At 44.4% G+C, this 18,330-nt stretch overlaps 1 protein-coding gene across 1 annotated transcript in view; it reads right to left on the bottom strand.

Moving 5' to 3' along the window:
• Positions 1-6,947: 6,947 nt before the first annotated feature.
• The window catches only part of LOC119416761 (embryonic polyadenylate-binding protein), a 13,110-nt gene continuing 1,727 nt past the window's right edge, over positions 6,948-18,330 (bottom strand). Inside the window, exons 3-16 of the mRNA XM_037683945.1 lie at positions 15,592-15,785; positions 15,397-15,512; positions 14,730-14,869; positions 14,556-14,650; positions 11,153-11,290; positions 10,535-10,630; positions 9,153-9,413; positions 8,899-8,986; positions 8,698-8,817; positions 8,477-8,613; positions 8,283-8,379; positions 8,037-8,167; positions 7,331-7,402; positions 6,948-7,002 (exon numbers count right to left, since the gene is read on the bottom strand). Coding sequence (XP_037539873.1) covers positions 7,340-7,402; positions 8,037-8,167; positions 8,283-8,379; positions 8,477-8,613; positions 8,698-8,817; positions 8,899-8,986; positions 9,153-9,413; positions 10,535-10,630; positions 11,153-11,290; positions 14,556-14,650; positions 14,730-14,869; positions 15,397-15,512; positions 15,592-15,785 — 1,676 coding nt within the window. The 3' untranslated portion in view covers positions 6,948-7,002; positions 7,331-7,339. The remainder of the gene's footprint in view (positions 7,003-7,330; positions 7,403-8,036; positions 8,168-8,282; positions 8,380-8,476; positions 8,614-8,697; positions 8,818-8,898; positions 8,987-9,152; positions 9,414-10,534; positions 10,631-11,152; positions 11,291-14,555; positions 14,651-14,729; positions 14,870-15,396; positions 15,513-15,591; positions 15,786-18,330) is intronic.

Below are 18,330 nucleotides of genomic sequence, written 5' to 3'. Positions count from 1 at the left end.
GCAGAAAACGCTGCACAACGAGAAGAGGTGACCGGACCCTGAGGAGGGTTGTGGAGAAGGGCCGATTCCAGACCTTGAGGGACCTGCGGAAGCAGTGGACTGAGTCTGGAGTAGAAACATCCAGAGCCACAGTGCACAGGCGTGTGCAGGAAATGGGCTACAGGTGCCGCATTCCCTAAGTCAAGCCACTCTTGAACCAGAAACAGCGGCAGAAGCGCCTGACCTGGACTACAGAGAAGCAGCACTGGACTGTTGCTCAGTGGTCCAAAGTACTTTTTTCGGATGAAAGCAAATTTTGCATGTCATTCGGAAATCAAGGTGCCAGAGTCTGGAGGAAGACTGGGGAGAAGGAAATGCCAGAAGTCCAGTGTGAAGCACCCACAGTCAGTGATGGTCTGGGGTGCCATGTCAGCTGCTGGTGTTGGTCCACTGTTTTATCAAGCGCAGGGTCAATGCAGCTAGCTATCAGGAGATTTTGGAGCACTTCATGCTTCCATCGGCTGAAAAGCTTTATGGAGATGAAGATTTCATTTTTCAGCATGACCTGGCACCTGCTCACAGTGCCAAAACCACTGGTAAATGGTTTACTGACCATGGTATTACTGTGCTCAATTGGCCTGCCAACTCTCCTGACCTGAACCCCATAGAGAACCTGTGGGATATTGTGAAGAGAAAGTTGAGAGACACAAGACCCAACACTCTGGATGAGCTTAAGGCCACTATCGAAGCATCCTGGGCCTCCATAACACCTCAGCAGTGCCACAGGCTGATTGCCTCCATGCCACGCCGCATTGAAGCAGTCATTCATGTAAAAGGATTCCCGACCAAGTATTGAGTGCATAACTGAACATGATTATTTGAAGGTTGGCGTTTTTTGTATTAAAAACACTTGTCTTTCATTGGTGGGATGAAATATGCTTATTTTTTGGGACGGGCATTTTGGGTTTTCATGAGCTGTATGCCATAATCATCAGTATTAAAACAATTAAAGACCTGAAATATTTCAGTTGGTGTGCAATGAATCTGAAATATATGAAAGTTTCATTTTTGTCATTACATTATGGAAAATAATGACCTTTATCACAATATGCTAATTTTTTGAGAAGGACCTGTACATGTGTAGTGGACTAGGCCTCCGACCAAAACCTGCCTCTGAAGAATTAGTCTTTGGTCTTAGGCCTAGTCCACTACACGTCTCTGTGTGAGTGCAGCTACAGAGTGCGCTCTCAGGACATTATTACCTGCAGTGTTCCCTCAGTGAGGACTGAACTAGGCAAAAGGGCCTTCTCCTACTCCGCTCCCGTTTCCTGGAATATCTTGTAAAAGACCTGAAGCTCTCGACCTTGACCTCTCTAAGTGGCTTTAAGAATCTGTTGGACTCCTGGCAGGGACCAATGCAGACATGTTCCTGTTTTTAGTTTTCTACATTTGCCTAGCTGTTTGTTACTTTTTTTGCCATCTTGTTAAAAAAAATCGGTAACGTACTGTAACCCCAGATTCTATGAGTATAGGCGTAGCCCTTTAAGAGCTGTCGCTGGTGGGTTTATCCCGTCATGCAAAGCATCGCACTGAAAAATTTAGTCCACGCCCATCTGCTGTGTGGGCCCCACGCGGTCCGTATAAATTATGTTAAGAGCGGGTAATCAGCTCCCAAGTAGCTTTTTCTTCAGCCATTCAGGAGCCAGTGAGGCCCGACGCTTAAAGGGCTACGCCTATACTCACAGAATCTGGGGTTACAGTACGTAAACAACGTTCTATTTTGTATCGGCTTCGCCCTTTAAGAGCTGTCGCTGGTGGGTTAAGGGCGAAGCAGATATGGTCCCGGAAAACTTCAACGGGGAGGGAAAAAAGCTGAAAGAGCCATGAACCAACAGATTCACGGCTGAACAGTATGAACAGATTAATAATAACAAGTGAACTGATTATTAATCAAATGAACTGATTGGTAACAATAGTCATGAACTGATTAGTGACAATAGAACCAAAATAACAATCACAACTTGTGACTGATAACATCTCACACTGTAATGCATGCAGACAGATGTGAGTAAAACAGAGTTCCATGAAACAACAATATTCATTCTGTAACACTAAGAACAGAATGTGTCATGGAACGGGCCGTCACATAACGTAGATAAAAGCGAATGAATGAGCAGGGTGATGACCACGCGGCCGCAGTGCAAAATGTCCTGCATTGTCATACATTATGCAAAGCAGTCGAAGATGCGATACCCCTGGCCGAGTGTGCCCTGAGGTTGACAGGAGGCTCTAAATCTGATGCTCTGTAGGCTTCAGAAAAGGCCTCACACAGCCAGTGTGACAAGCGCTGGGTGGATAACGGGCGACCTGCAGATGCATCTCTATTATGCACAAACAAATGTTGATGCATTGCAGCTGTGCGCGCTGTGTAACACGTCAACGCCCGCACAGGACAGAGGAGATAAAAAATATTTCTTCTTCTGATTTGTGTGTGTGTGTGGGGTGTGTGGGGGGGGGGGCTCCAACGATATCGCTCTTGATTTAAAAGAGCTCGTGATGTTTTTAGGCATAAAGGCTGGATTCGGTCTTAGATCAGCTGAGCTGCCGTCAGCCTAAATTCTGAGACATGATGGAGCGACAGAGAGGGCAGATAAATCACTCACTCTCTTAGCGGATGTTAAAGCCAGCAGCAGGGCTGTTTAAAGAGACAAGAATTTAAATGGAACCTGATCCAGAGGCTCAAATGGAGCTTTGATCAGGGCCTGCAGGACCAGTATTAAATCCCACTGTGGAACAAGTGGGTGTGAAACAGGCCTGCGTCTCTGTACACCTTTTAGAAAACGCTTCATCAGCGGATGATTAAAAGCGGTTCTGTCCCTGAAACCTTTGTGACAAGAAGAGATGGCTGCAGCGTACATTTTAATTGTGCTGAACGACAAATTTCTGTCCATCAGCTGCTGCAGAAAAGACAGCACGTCACCTAGTGGACATGAGGTGGTCTCTACACCGTTCTCTGTACACCAGCGCTGAAAAACTGTCCACTTTGATGTGTACAGCGCTGTGGTAGATGCAGCATGTGAATCCTGGATTGTGCGCACTACATCTTGCGGGAGACCCATCCTCTCTATTGTACATTTAGGTGGTGCATCATGTTTCTTACAGACGTCAGCCAGTCTACTGCCCCGACCGCCGTCATGCACCGCGGAAGTGTGTTCCGCGTGACCCAAGGCGAGGCGCTTCCTCGAAAGGGCTCAGAGTGCGCCTCTGTGCCGCGCTCAGGCTGCGGGTTTACATTCATGATGATGTGCACCGGCGTGTGTTGGGGAGAGGCGTGTGCACACTCATCCACGCGGTGCTGTTTGGGTGAAAGTTGCCGGCGCCGCGGAAGCGCGCGCTTGACACCGCTGTGGTGAGATGCGTGCCGCTCCTGCTGAGAGCGAGATTTCTCACTGGACTCGTTCTACGGTCTCACCTTAATGCTGATGCGAGCCGGCGAGTGCTGGGGAGCGGTGTGCGCGTCTTCATCAACGCAGCACCAATTGAGTGAGGCTGCTGGCGTCGCGGGAGCGCACGCTTGACACCGCTGCGGTGAGAAGCGTGCAGCTCGAGCTGAAATTGAGTTATTCCACTGGACTCATTCTGTGGACCACATTCGCTTTCGACTGTTGCGTCATGCGAGCATCTCATGTTTATTTTGGAGCAGCGGTGATTCTGAAAAAACTTTTTTTTTGTAAGGCCACCGGTTCGTTTTGTGTGGAGGATGTGTGAAGGAGCCGCTGTGAAGTCATCCAAGCTGACAGACTGGCTAAAATCAGACACTTTAATCATTGAATGAGGTTTCATTTCCAAAAACTCGTGTCATCTTTACACACATCCTCCACAAACAGTCATTTTGAATCTTCTCCCCCCGTGAGCTCTGCGGTTTGTTGTCCCAGGACACCGCCTGTTGGCGATCTCAGGGAACGATGAACCTCCGGTTGCCGGGATGAGAAGGGCTGATGTCTGACGGGCGGGGCTGGCGGCGTAGCGGAGCGGGGAGACGCTGCTGCAGCCGTGGAACGTCATTGTTGTTGTCTTGAAATTGGTCCCGAACAGCGCGTCTGTCGCTGATGGGACTCTCCAACAAAAAACCTTCTGCAGCTCCTCCGAGAGGGAGGTGGAGTGACAAGCCAGGTGGACCTCTGGAAAACCTTGTCCTCCGGGCTGCGATGCGAGACCGGTAGACAACAGAAGAGGTGCACAGGTTGAGGATGACGTCAGCTGCCTTGCTGAGGGAGCTCTAGGTTTCCTCCAGCCTCTTGAACACTGTACGCTAGCAGCGTAACGTATTGTTCGCTGCGGCTGCCTGGAACGCATACTGGTGAGCTTGGTTGGAGAGCAACGTCACCATCTGGTCATGCTTACCCTGAGGCGCAGGACACTGGTCCAACCTGGACATCTTGCACCGAAAGCCTCCACCAGGCTGGTCTCCAGGGAGGCACCAAGGGAATTTCCACTCGGTGAAACCCCTCCACTCTGGTGATGGGCGCAAATATGGGACCTGGCACCCTCAGTCTACCAGAACCGGCTGCGGCCTCGTTCCAGTAGGACGTCACTGCTGGGAAAACGAGGCCAGATGGGATCAGGATGGCGAGCCGGGGTGGAGCCCAGAAAACCTTCCCGCGAGATCATCCAATCTGGATGAGGAAAGGAGAGGGACAGAAAAGGTCCCTTTATGTCGGCTGCCTCCTGGATTGTGCCGGGCAGCTCCAGAGGAGGGCACCGACGGCTGGGAGCGGTGTGGTCGCCGATGCGAAAAAGGTCCGGGGAGGGGTGAGCATTCGCTCAGCCCTCCTCGTTCCGACACTACGCTCTCCGGGAGGGAGTGAGCAGTGGGGGGCTGCTGCTGACATCGCCTGTCCCAGAGGAGCCATCTGATTCGCTCTGAGAGTCTGAGACAAAAGGAAAATTACAAGATGGCGTCGTCCAGCGTGTAGCGATCCACCAGAGAAATACTCCTCGGTGCTCATCTTGAAACAAGACTGCTCGTCTGCTTCTCCTCGGGGAGGAGAACTCACCGGGACGGCAGGAGGTTGGCGTGGCGGGGCCACAGGCAGCCTCAACAAAGTTTGAGCTGGTCAAGCTAGACAACTTTCCTTCTTTGTTCTTCTGACAGTGCTATTAGCTCGCTGAAGAAAAATGGGAGCCGATTACCCGCTCTTTACGTAATTTATACGGACCGGGTGGGGCCCAAACAGGTGGGCGTGGACCAAATTTTTCAGTGTGGTGCTTTGCATGACGGGATAAACCCACCAGCGACAGCTCTTAAAGGGCGAAGCCTATACAAAATAGAACTGTATGCTTTTTTATAACCGTCTACTGTTGTCACTCTTTGTTAAAATCAGGTCTCTCTTGTACACGAGTCCCCGAGGCTCAATGGGATTAACCTGTACAAATAAAGGTTGAATGAATGGACAGAGCTCTTGTTCTGGACAATGAACATGCACTGTTCCTTCACTGCTGGACACCAGAGGTTTGGCAGTGCCTGCATGTAGAGCAGCAGTGGAGCCAGTTTTCAACTACGGCGGCGTCATTATGTGCACAAATGACTTGAGACTTGTCCAGTTTGGTCTTTTGCAAATTCAGAAGAGTTAAAATAACTTTAAATTGCACATTCCTGTTCATTGTTCAGTTCATGTGCTTATTTTGTTTCTTTGTCACTCACACATGTACACATACAAACATCTGTTCACTAAGTGACCAGATGAGGAATAATTTCACTGTGACGGTTCTTTAATGTGGAACTGTCAGAACCTTTTGTCTGGACATGGAGTTCTGCTTTTGCATTTTTCATTGTTGTTCTGGAAAATTAAGGAAGACTTCTTACAGCTGTTATTGAACTGAGCAATATAAAGGTGCTGAGTGTAACATTTTGTAAGTTTAGTTACACATGTATCATCACAATTAAAGACAGATAAAAAAAAGAGGTCTATAGTATTTAACAATTCCAACACCGTTTAAATGAATTTAAAAAAAAAACAAGACTTGAAATACACAAAGTTTGTTTTCTCAGTCATCCAGGTATATAACAACAAAAAAGGTTGAATCATGTCATCTGGACTTCGTTTTTTTTTTTGTTAAAAAGAAACGTTTCGCCCCTCATCCAAGAGGCTTCGTCAGTCTGAGGCATAGCCATCTGGTATTACCCAGACGCCACTTGAAATGTCAAGTTTCAGACTTGGAACTCGACTGACTTGATCCTTCCAAAACAATGACTTGGTCACACTCTGCTATACGAGTGGAATTAAGTATAATATGAAAGTGTTTGGAACCAGAGGGTGTGACTGATGATGCAACTTGATAATAAGATCATGTTTTTAAGAGGATGGAACAGAACTTCAAACTAAAGGACTTTGTTCGTCTTCTGGCTTCAACGTCCTGGATCCTGGATGAGGTCCAGAACTATAATCTGTCAATGCAACACATGGATGATGAATCAGGCAACAACACAAGTCTTAACCCTCAAGTGTAAACATCTGGACTCTTACCCTACAATGCAGCACGGTAAAAAATGTATCTTGTGTTAATAAAAACAAGTGGGTGGTTTCAGAAAATGGATCAAAAGTCCACATGCTGAGTTTTAACACCGTCTGAAAACAACAAGGCTTGATGTCCAGCTGAAAATAACCAGTTAATAAAACTTGAGAAAAAATAAATGGAGGAGAAACATCAGCAGCTACGCTGCACTTCACACACTGGTGGAGACACTGAAGGTTAAAACAAATGTTCACAGTTTCTTTGATTAAAATTCAGGTATGTTCAGACAAAACTCTGCCACAGTGAGGAAAGGCTCTGATACACATTTTCTTTTGTAAGAAATGACACAACACAAGTTTAATGCATAAACTGGAAACTTTATGTTCTAACAAAAGGCACTGCAACTTTACAGCTTCAGAAACTTCAATACTAATGTAAACCTGTTGAGACTTTTTCCAAAAATATCACTTCAAATATATATTTCTACCACCAGAAAATCGTAGAGCCCTGTAAAAGAGAACGGACACGGTCGTTAGTTTTTTTTCTTGTGAAGATCTAAAGCAAAGTCCACTCCTGTGCAGAAACTGGAGATGTTCAGTGTCTGGTGTTTTCACTGCATGTCAGTGCTCGCTGCATGAAACATCACTTCAATAAATCTAATAACTTGAAGGACTTTGCTCAATTATTTGTCATTTTCACACGGAGTTAAACAGCAGCTTGTTCTGGATTCAGCTAAACACACAATAGATAATTCACCATCATGTTTTTCTTGTGACACACACAGATTTGTCATAAAATACCAGAGGTGCTGTAAAAAACTGAAGTTGTCTCTGACCTGAGACCATCATTTCTTTGGTGAACACTCCCTTGCCTGGTGAGCCTGCAGAACGGCCATCGCCTCGTCCACCTGACAGGAAACAGACATTTAACTCCAGACACGAAACAAATGTCCAGCTCATGATTAAATGCTGGACACATTTTCACTAACAGCCAGGGCTTAATCTGAGCCGGATCCTGCAGGAACAAGATCCAGGAACTGTGTTTTGACAGGGTGTGTTCCAGTAACTGTTTGGACCCGGCAACTCTCAGTCTGACTAATAAAGTTATGAACAATATGGCTGCCTTGTTGTGTTGGGAGCCATGCTTGAACCGTGTCGCTCCCCTCTGCTGCCGAGACAATGAATAAATAACTCCGACACCTCCGCTGCTGTTTTTATGACGCTCGTCACCCACAGCGTGCATGAGGCAGAAGAACTCAAAGAGAGAGATACCTGGCAGCTGTTTCCTCTTTCTAGTTGACAAAATGTTTGTTTCATCAGTGAGTTCGTCAAAGCACAATTTTCATGTTTAACTGTTTTTTTTTTTTTTGGGTGGGTGGGGGGGGGGGTGTAAATACAGAAGTAATGTTTAATAAATGTTATCTTTGCTAATAAAATATATTTCATGTCATTGAACAACTAGTCGGGTTCTTGCATGCGCTCACGCTCCAGCCAGCATCCATGGGTTTACACATAAATACCAGAGAAGGGACAGAAACGTGCCTTGGAGTTCAGGGACTCCGGCGACTCCAGCATGTGCAGCAGCTCAGAGTTGTCGATCTCCAGCAGCATCCCGGTGATTTTTCCTGCCAGGGTCGGGTGCAGGGCGTGAATCAGCGGGTACAGTCGCTCTCCTGTGCGTCACGACAGAGACAGAGTGACTACAAATACACACAAGATACAAATACACACAACATACAAATACACACAAGCTGCTCCAAAGAAAAAAACAAAAAAAAGAGGACTTACCGAGCAGCTGTTTCTGATCCATGAGCGGAGCTGCAGCCAGCACCGAGGCGGTGAGCGGCTCTGGACCAGATGGTTCCACCACAGGTGCAGAGACGATCTGAGAACATAACTTTACTTTAACCTACATTTGATAAAGCGTCAAAACCATTTTCAGGCACTAAAGAAAACATGAACGTTATTTTAGCGGACAGGACCTGTGGCCTCGTCATGGGTGCAAGAACAGTGACAACGTGCAGGGGGTTCCTCACGCCTGAAGAGTACTTGTACTGGTTGCCTCTGGGCGCACCGGCCACGTCCGTGCGTCCTCCAACGGTCTGAGTCCCTATGTTGTCTGAAGAGAGCCCCACACAGGTCAGAGTGACATCCGCACGAGCAGGACATGTTAGGAGAATGGAGTCAGGTGCAGCTTTGGTACTTGTCTTTTGTGTTGAGGTTAGGACGCGCGGAGCCTGAGTGGAAGCTTGTCTGACTGTGGTGATGGTGGTGGACGCACGGCGAGGAACAGAACTACCAACAAACGGAGGCGAGTAAGGGCCTGGAAACAGAGAAGTTTAGATGTGCGCTGTATGAACAGGTGATATTTGCTAACAACTAAAAGAAGAAGAGAGAAATCCACCCTGTGGTCTTGGCGGGTGTCCTGTCCAACGAGGGACTGGTCGGACGTTGCTGACAGCACTGTGGTTGTAGAAGGAGCGAGTGGGAGGCTGCAGGACATGAACACCACCACAGCAGCAGCGTGAATGTGTCCATGCAGAGCACAGACGTAAAAAAATAAAATCCAATTAACATTTCAGGTTTTCACTCTAATGCTAATTTACTTTCAGCTTTGTCACATTTCAAGAAAAAAAAACAGAAGGAGACTGTTCTTACCTGCGGGACAGTCATGTAGTACCCTGACTGGTGGTACGAGTCAATGAGCGGACTGCTCATGGTTCTCAGGGTAGCTAGTCTCTGCATGTACTTGTTTGTTAGAATGGCTTTACGCTCCTCCCTCCGCTGAGCCAGAGCAACATACAGCGGCTTGGTGGCAACGATTCTCCCGTTCATTTCAGTCACGGCTTTTGTAGCTTCCTCAGGAGAAGAGAAACACACGAAGCCGAAGCCTTTGCTTTGGCCACTATCAGTCATCACCTAAAGGACAAAAAATAAATGAAAAAAGGAGTTTCACATTTGTGTAGTGGACATTTAATAAACCAGATATTTTTATATACCGTGTTTTTCACCCTATAATAATAATAATAATGTCATCACAATGTCAGCACTGTATGTTTCCATACAATGGCAAAATTAGTCTCTGCATTTAACCCATCCACCACCAGGTGGGGCAGAATAAGTCGCATGTTTTGTTTTTTATATAATTTACATGCACTGCAACTTGTAGGCCAAAGCGACACATTTATTGATTTTTGTCTCTCCATATTTATAAACCAATTTTTGGCTGCGATATGACAGACTCATTCATTCTGAATGAAAATATTGAACACTACCATTTTCAGCAGCTAGATGGCGCCAGAGTAGTACGGCATGCCGTTGTGTCATGGAATAGGTAAAAGTGGCCATTAATGACACAATCGGCTTGCCATACTATTGACAAGGTCATGTGCTTGGAGCAACCGTCAAATCAGCTTCATTTTGTTGCACCACCCCAGTGAAATGCAGCTGATTTGACCGTCAAAGTGCATTTATTAAGTAAAAGTTAGACAGACACACCTTTGCTATAATTTCGCGCAGACAATTGTTTTTAAGTGTTAATCTTGTTAAATTCTTAAAAAGTTCAATCTGGTCCTCTGGACATTCAAAAAAAAAAAAAAAAAAAAAACCCTAAAAGCAAAAGCTTTGTTTCGTTTTTTGTTTTTTTTTAATGTCCAGAGGACCAGATTGAACTTTTTTGGATTTTTCTACCTGGATTATTGAGCATGCATCAGGATATTGTTAAATTCTTGTTAAAAGTCCTCCTGTGCACGCCCCAGCAGCTGCCATTTGGCAGCCTTTCGATTTTTGGCACATCGGCCCACATTTCCAGGTCGTCAGCGATGACGCGTAACAGAAGCAGCGCATTTATGAATTTTTCCACTTTATTAGACATATTTGGACTGACGTGACTTCTAGGGCAGAGCGACATTTACGGCGAAAAATACAGTAAAGTGTAAATATAAATAATGCAGCACAAAATGTGCCAGTGTCTGTCAAACAGTCATTTCCAGTGTTAGTCTGATGTGTGTATTTATACACAGCAGCATGTGGAACATCACCTTTGCACTTGTGATTGTGCCGTAAGGTGCAAACTCCTTCCGGAGCCTCTCGTCATCGATGCTGTCATCCAGATTCTTCACATACAGATTCACACCCTGAAGGAAAGAAAAGTAACAACTCCAACAACAGCAAGTCAAAATAAAAGATGAAAGCGATCTAAATTAATCCACATCATGATGTCATCCACCTGTCAACACGAGGTGCTGGCAGAATACAAGCAGCACAAATACAAAGTGAACATTTAATAACATTTCTGTTTCAAACATTTTCTGCTTTGTAGTTGGAGTTAGGATTTTAAAACCAACTTTGCTACAAATAAAGTATGTTCTGTGATAAGAGAACCAAAATGTTTTTAATCCATATCTTAAAAAAACTGACATCTGGGATGTGCTTTAATGGACAGAAACAAAAATACACTTATGGGGGAAAAATCTGCAAACAAGTCATAATAGAACTGGACTTTTGCCAGTTTATGCAACATAACATTTAATACACACCTTAAATATAATAAACACTGAACCTTTCATGTATTTGTACAAGCAAAATCTAACAAACAAAATATCCAAAGTCGTTTTAACGTCAAAGTTTTCCATGCTACGTGACAAACTCAGCAGCACCTGATAGCGCTGGATGCGGTCCTGCTTGATCTGGTCAAACTTGCGCTTCAGTTCCCCCTGGCGCTCCAGGCGTTTCTGAGCCCGGCCCACGTAAATCGTCTTCCCGTTGATCTCCTTCCCGTTCATTTCTTCAACAGCCTGAGAAACAAGAGTGAGGAGCAATGACACGCGGCCTTTAAAGGAAAACTTCCCAACACCCATTTAAAAACAAGACTTGCAGTGACGTCATCGTCAAACTATTTATCCTGTAATTCTGACTAAAGTCAGCACCAAACAGACTCGGATAGATTTTATAGGTTAAAATTACAGAGATTTTGTGTTGGGATCAAAGACGATGCTCACCAGAATCAGGAATGTCTTATGTCCAAACTTGTTCACCACCACGACTCAAAAATTTTATATCAGAAAAACTCCACTAAACATGAAGAACAAGCTGAGAAATTTGTTTAGTCTCTGATAACTGCAGGAGTGGTCTTCAAGGTGCAAACATGCTTATTAAACTATGTTTTTAGATTTGCAGTCCTTTCAATTTAGATTTACCATGGAGCAGCTGTGGCTCAGTGGTTAGAGCAGTCGTCCTCCAATGCAAGAGTTGGGGGTTCGATTCCACCAGCAGTCACATGTTGAAGTGTCCTTGGGCAAGACACTGAACCCCTCATTGTCTCCAATGTGTGTCCCATCAGTGCATGAATATGATAAAGCATTAACTAGTCTCTTTAGAATGATTTGTACAATTAGCTTTGTATAGATCTAGTAGGTTGCTGTATGAATGAGTAAATGAGGCACAGATTGTTGTAAAGAGCTTTGAGTGTCGGAATAAGATGGAAAGGTGCTATAAGTACAGTCCATTTACAATTTACCATGCAGAGAGAGTTCCTAACAGACGTGCTGTTTGAGAGGAAGCTCACTGTTTGGGCTAAGTAAGAAAAGTTAGACAAACTCCTAACTTTATATTCAAACCTGCAGAAAAATAGACAACACACTACGGACTAATTTTAATCAAAAATAAACTCGAAACTTGACAAGTGTTTGGGATTGTCAAAGGAGCAAAAGGAAAAAAATCCTAAATTATGTAAACTGGCACGTTTCTTATTAGACTGTTGGAAAAGAAGATGAAGCAGATTTACAGTGCCTTGTGAAAGTATTCAGCTCCCTTGAACTTTTCAACCTTTTGCCATATTTAAGGCTTCAGACATAAAGATATAAAATTTTAAAAAATTTTTGACGAATCAACAACAGGTGGGACACAATCGTGAAGTGGAATGAAATTTATTGGATGTGTCAAACTTTTCTAACAAATAAAAAACTGAAAAGTGGGGCGTGCAATATTATTGGGCCCCTTTACTTTCAGTGCAGCAAACTCACTCCAGAAGTTCAGTGAGGATCTATGAATGATCCAATGTTGTCCCAAATGACTGATGATGATAAATAGAATCCACCTGTGTGTAATCAAGTCTCTGTATAAATGCACCTGCTCTGTGATAGTCTCAGGGTTCTGTTCAAAGAGCATCATGAAGACCAAGGAACACACCAGGCAGGTCCGAGATACTGTTGTGGAGAAGTTTAAAGCCGGATTTGGATACAAAAAGATTTCCCAAGCTTTAAACATCCCAAGGAGCACTGTGCAAGCATTCATATTGAAATGGAAGGAGTATCAGACAACTGCAAATCTACCAAGACCCGGCCGTCCCTCTAAACTTTCATCTGGAACAAGGAGAAGAATGATCAGAGATGCAGCCAAGAGGCCCATGATCACTCTGGATGAACTGCAGAGATCTACAGCTGAGGTGGGAGAGTCTGTCCATAGGACAACAATCAGTCGTACACTGCACAAATCTGACCTTTATGGAAGAGTGGCAAGAAGAAAGCCATTTCTCAAAGATATCCATAAAAAGTGTTGTTTAAAGTTTGTCACAAGCACCTGGGAGACACCAAACATGTGGAAGAAGGTGCTCTGGTCAGATGAAACAAAATCCAACTGTTTGGCCACAATGCAAAATGATATGTTTGGCGTAAAAGCAACACAGCTCATCACCCTGAACACACCATCCCCACTGTCAAACATGGTGGTGGTGGCATCATGGTTTGGGCCTGCTTTTTGTCAGCAGGGACAGGGAAGATGGTCAGAATTGATGGGAAGATGGATGGGGCCAAATACAGGACCATTCTGGAAGAAAACCTGTTTGAGTCTGCAAGAGACCTGAGACTGGGACGGAGATTTATCTTCCAACAAGACAATGATCCAAAACATAAAGTCAAATCTACAATGGAATGGTTCACAAATAAACATATCCAGGTGTTGGAATGGCCAAGTCAAAGTCCAGACCTGAATCCGATCGAGAATCTGTGGAAAGAGCTGAAGACTGCTGTTCACAAACGCTCTCCATCCAACCTCACTGAGCTCGAGCTGTTTTGCAAAGAAGAATGGGCAAGAATTTCAGTGTCTCCATGTTCAACACTGATAGAGACAAACCCCAAGAGACTTGCAGCTGGAACTGCAGCAAAAGGCGGAGCTACAAAGTATTAACGCAAGGGGGCCCAATAATATTGCACGTCCCACTTTTCAGTTTTTATTTGTTAAAAGTTTGACACGTCCAATAAATTTCATTCCACTTCTCGATTGTGTCCCACTTGTTGTTGATTCTGCACAAAAAATCAAATTTTATATCTTTATGTTTGAAGCCTGAAATGTGGCAAAAGGTTGAAAAGTTCAAGGGAGCCGAATACTTTCGCAAGGCACTGTATCTGTCTGATGTGTTTATTTTTTCATTCAACCTTTCTTTAGACAGGTTAATCCCATTGAGCCTCAGGGACTGTTTTGCATAGAGACCTGATTTTAACAAAGAGTGATGATGATAACAATAACAACAAACAATCATAAAAGAGGCATACAATTTATTTATTTGTAATGTATGGGAAAACTATTTTACCAATGTTCCTAAACCTTCTGCTCACTTCAAGTGTTTTCTACAGTTTCCTCATCCACACAGAAAACAAAACTAAATACTTGCTGCACACAGATACAATAGTTGTGGTAAATCTGTGCCGACTTACTAAACTTTGGGAAGGGATTCTTACGACCTCTGGTGGGCTCCACATAAAAACAGCCAGTTCAATTCAGTTTATTTCTACTGAGCCAAGTCACAACAGAAGTCATCTCAGGACACTGACAGAGCCAGCATATATCTTTGTTTTGATCAAATGCCGATAAGAGTTCAGAATGAGATAACATGAGCTTCAGTAATCAAGATCACAAAAAGCTAAATAATATTAATAATAAAAACCAAATAAATTGAAAAACATTGACCACAGTGAACTGCAGAAAGCAGCAGCTCTCAGTTCATCCTTGAAAACAGCTTATTGAACTGCTTCTGTTGGACAGGAACCACACTGCACATTTTACCTTCTGAGCATCTTCATGGTGAGCAAAGTTGACGAAACCGAATCCTCGTGAACGACCCTTCTCATCCTTCATCACTCGCACACTAAGAGTCCTCCCTGAAAGTACACGAAAGTAAAAAGTAAAAAACAAGTTCAACTGTTGTGCCACCAGTCAAGCAGAGGACGGTTTTTATACCAAATGCAGAAAAGAGTTCCTTGAGTTTCTCGTCACTGAGATCTTCTCCAAAATTTTTGATGTAGACGTTTGTGAACTTCACAGCTTTGGATCCAAACTCAACCTCTCTTTCTTTGCGCGACTTAAAGTGACCAACAAACCTGCAGAGAGAACCACAAAACCCCAAGAAACCAGATAAAGAGTGGGTCAAAACATGAGTCAGTTACCAAGTTTTGTTCTGCTTGACCCTCCAGCACTAAAACCACTGACAGTACATGAAGACAAAACTGTTGCGAGTCTAAAATCCAAAGATGGTCAACAGCTTTAAATTGGTTTTACTTTGTGCAACAATTTTGTCTGCACAACCCTAAAATTAGAAAACAAAGACAACAAACCTAGACGAAGATCGTACCTATGTACTGACCTAAACTGGGAGAACTGACATTTTTCCCACAGGAAACGGTTCTTTGGGTTCACAATGTCAGATTCCAACTGTTTCCCTGTCTTTCGACTGAGCAAACAAACGAAAACACACGTAGAAATTATCTGTAAAGAGTCTGCCCTGGAGTGTAAATAATGTCAACCTTAAACAACTAACGCAAATTCTACTATCCTCGTTGTCTAAGCAAATTCTTTTCATTTCGGTTTATGCCCAAGCAGTTTTTTTTATTGTTTTTAGCGTACTTACACTTTCCTGTCATTTAGAAGCATCCCATTCATTGTTTCAATGGCCCGATTTGCAGCTTCCTGAGTCTCAAAGTGGACAAAACCGTAACCTTTGGATCCTTTCTCATCACAGACGACCTACAAAAACAGGCACCATTCAAGGCTCTACTAATAATTACACACAACTTTCGTTAAAAAAATAAAACTATTGACTTACCTTGCAGGATAAAATATTGCCAAAGGCTGAGAAAGTGTCATACAGCGCTTTGTTGTCAATAGACTCATCCATGTTCTTAATAAATATGTTCCCCACACCAGACTTCCTGAGCGCCGGGTCACGCTGGGACCACATTATTCGAATTGGTCGACCCTTGATGACATCATAGTTCATTGTATCCAGGGCGCACTCCGCTGAAACAACAACAACAACAAATCTTCTAAAAGAAGAATTATTTTAAATTATCATTTAGAGAACAACTGCTACATTCGGGATTAAACTTGCATTCAGGAAAGTTGTAAATGTATTCTGCAGACAGACCGTTTAATCAGCTTGATTAAGAAAGAAGAGCATTAAAATCAGATTCTGCTGCCAAGGCTGTTGACAAACAGGATGTCGTCTGAAACTGTGCTACTCTTAGTCAAAGACCACAAGGAGGGAAACGTGTCGGGGCACAGAGGGAAAAGAAGAAAGTCAAGAATTTAGGACTGAGGGTGGCAAATGTGAGGACAATGACAGGTAAAGGTAGAGAGTTGGCTAACATGATGCAGAGAAGGAAGGTAGGCATTTTATGTGTCCAAGACAAGTGGAAGGGCAGCAAGGCTCGCAGCATTGGAGCTGGGTTAAAGCTCTTCTACCAGGGTGTGCAGCGTTTCCCTTAGATACCTTGATTTTTTGACTGCGGGGGGAGGGGGTGCAGGGCAGAGACACATCTGAGCTGTGCGCTGCTTGTACCGGCAGTTTTTGAGTGGGAACAGGGGTTCAGCATGAGGGAAAAGGCCGCCTTTTAACAGCTGGTTGGGGGGGGGGTGTTCGGTAGACAGGGTGCTCTGTTCCGTTGACGGGGCGCCCCGCTTGTATAACGGTAGGGGAAACACTGGTGTGGATAGAAAGATAAATGGAGTAGGGGTAGCAACTGCAGTGGAATTAAGTTGATGAGCCACATGAACATCTGGGAGAATTGTGGAAGCTAGACTTGGACAAGAGGTGACTATGAGCAGCAGTATGGTGTCATGTGGAGAAGGAGCACCACAGATGTCATTTTTGCTTTGAGGATGCTGATGGAGAAGTACAGAGAGGGTTAGAAAGAACTTCAATGTGTCCTTGTTGATTTAGAAAAAGCATATGGCAGGGTGCCGGGGGAGATATCATATCCAAGGAGGGTGCCCCACCCTGTCAACAGAACGAAGTGCCCCGCCTACAGGAACCCCCCACCCGGTACAGGACATTTATGAGGACAGCAGGACAGTGGTGAGATGTGCTGTAGAAGTGACAGCTTCAAGGTGGAGGTGGGAGTGCATCAAGGATCAGCTCCGAGTCCCTTCTTGTTTGCTCTGGTGATGGACCGACTAACAGATGAGGTCAGGCAGGAATCCCCGTGGACTATGATGTTTGCAGAAGACATTGAGATCTGTGGTGAGAACAGGGAACAGGTGGAAGAGAACTTGGAGAGGTGGAGGTATGCACTTGAAAGAAGAGGAATGAAAGTCAGCTGAAGTAAGACGAAGTACATGTGTGTGAATGAGAGGGAGGCTGGTGGAACAGTGAGGCTACAAGGAGCAGAGGTCACAAAGGTGCGAGACTAGGCCCGGAGTGGGTAATCTGAACGTCCTGGAGATTTCCCGGTGGGCCGGTCTGATTTGTGGACTGCAGAACCAGTGCTCCCCGTTTTTTTTTCTTCATCTTTTACAACTAAAAAAAAAAAAGCAAATAAACACAGAACACCACTACCGCTGCTCCTGGGCCGCCACGCCCCTCATTTATTCTCGTCATCATCAGTTCATCACCGCTGCAGCTGCGAGGGCTGCGCCTCCTCAACCCATGGCCGCCCCGCCTCCACCTTTAGTTTCACTTCTTGTTTTACAGACATGCCCTGAGGTAACACGTGAGTGCACTCAGTCAGTGGTTTTTGAAAGATGGAAGGTAGAAAAAGCAAGGGTGGTGCGGAGAATAGTAGAATTAAAGAGGAAGGCTCTGGAAACAGACGCAGCTAAACGTGCAAAAGTCGGCACATTTTTTACTCAAGCTCGCGGTTTGTAGATTTAAATGAGAATGATGAAACGGGGAAGACATGATACTTAACTTTGCCTGCAAAACACCATTCAAGTTAATCATCAAGTCAATGAATTGTGTTGTGTGTGTGTTATTGTGACATAACATACTGTTATATAATTTAAACAACATTATGAAGCAACGCCACATAACTGAATTTGTCTTGTAGCCCTTAAGAAGCAAGATGCAGCCCCACCATCATGCAGCAGCCATGATGAACTCACAAGCCCAGAGTGGGCAGGTAGGATTACTCATTGACTGAATATTATTAGAATTAATATAATGAAGAGTCCAACAATTTTCAGTCAGGTCATCTGGACAGTTTCTTTTTTGTTTGTATCCAAAAGACTTCTTCAGTCAGAGGAGCTGTGACCAACTCCATCTTGGATATCCTGATACATGCTCAATAATCCAGGTAGAAAAATCTAAAAATAAATAAATACATCTGGTCCTCTGGACATTCAAAAAAAACAACAAAAAAAAACTGTAGAAACGTTTCGTCTTTCATCCGAAAGACTTCCCCAGTCTGAGGTGCTGTATTCAGCTCAGTCTTATAAACACCACCCTCTTGCAGTGGATCAACCAGTTTTGCTGCTGACAACCAAAACCAGCTGATCACATGCTCAAGAAGGACCATCAGCCTAACAATGGATCATTAGCACACTGATGGCTGTTTACTGTTCACAG

Source organism: Nematolebias whitei, chromosome 11, assembly GCF_014905685.2.
Source record: "Nematolebias whitei isolate Nwh7 chromosome 11, NemWhi1, whole genome shotgun sequence".
Lineage (NCBI taxonomy): Eukaryota > Metazoa > Chordata > Actinopteri > Cyprinodontiformes > Rivulidae > Nematolebias > Nematolebias whitei.
This window is presented reverse-complemented; position numbering and strand designations above follow the sequence as displayed.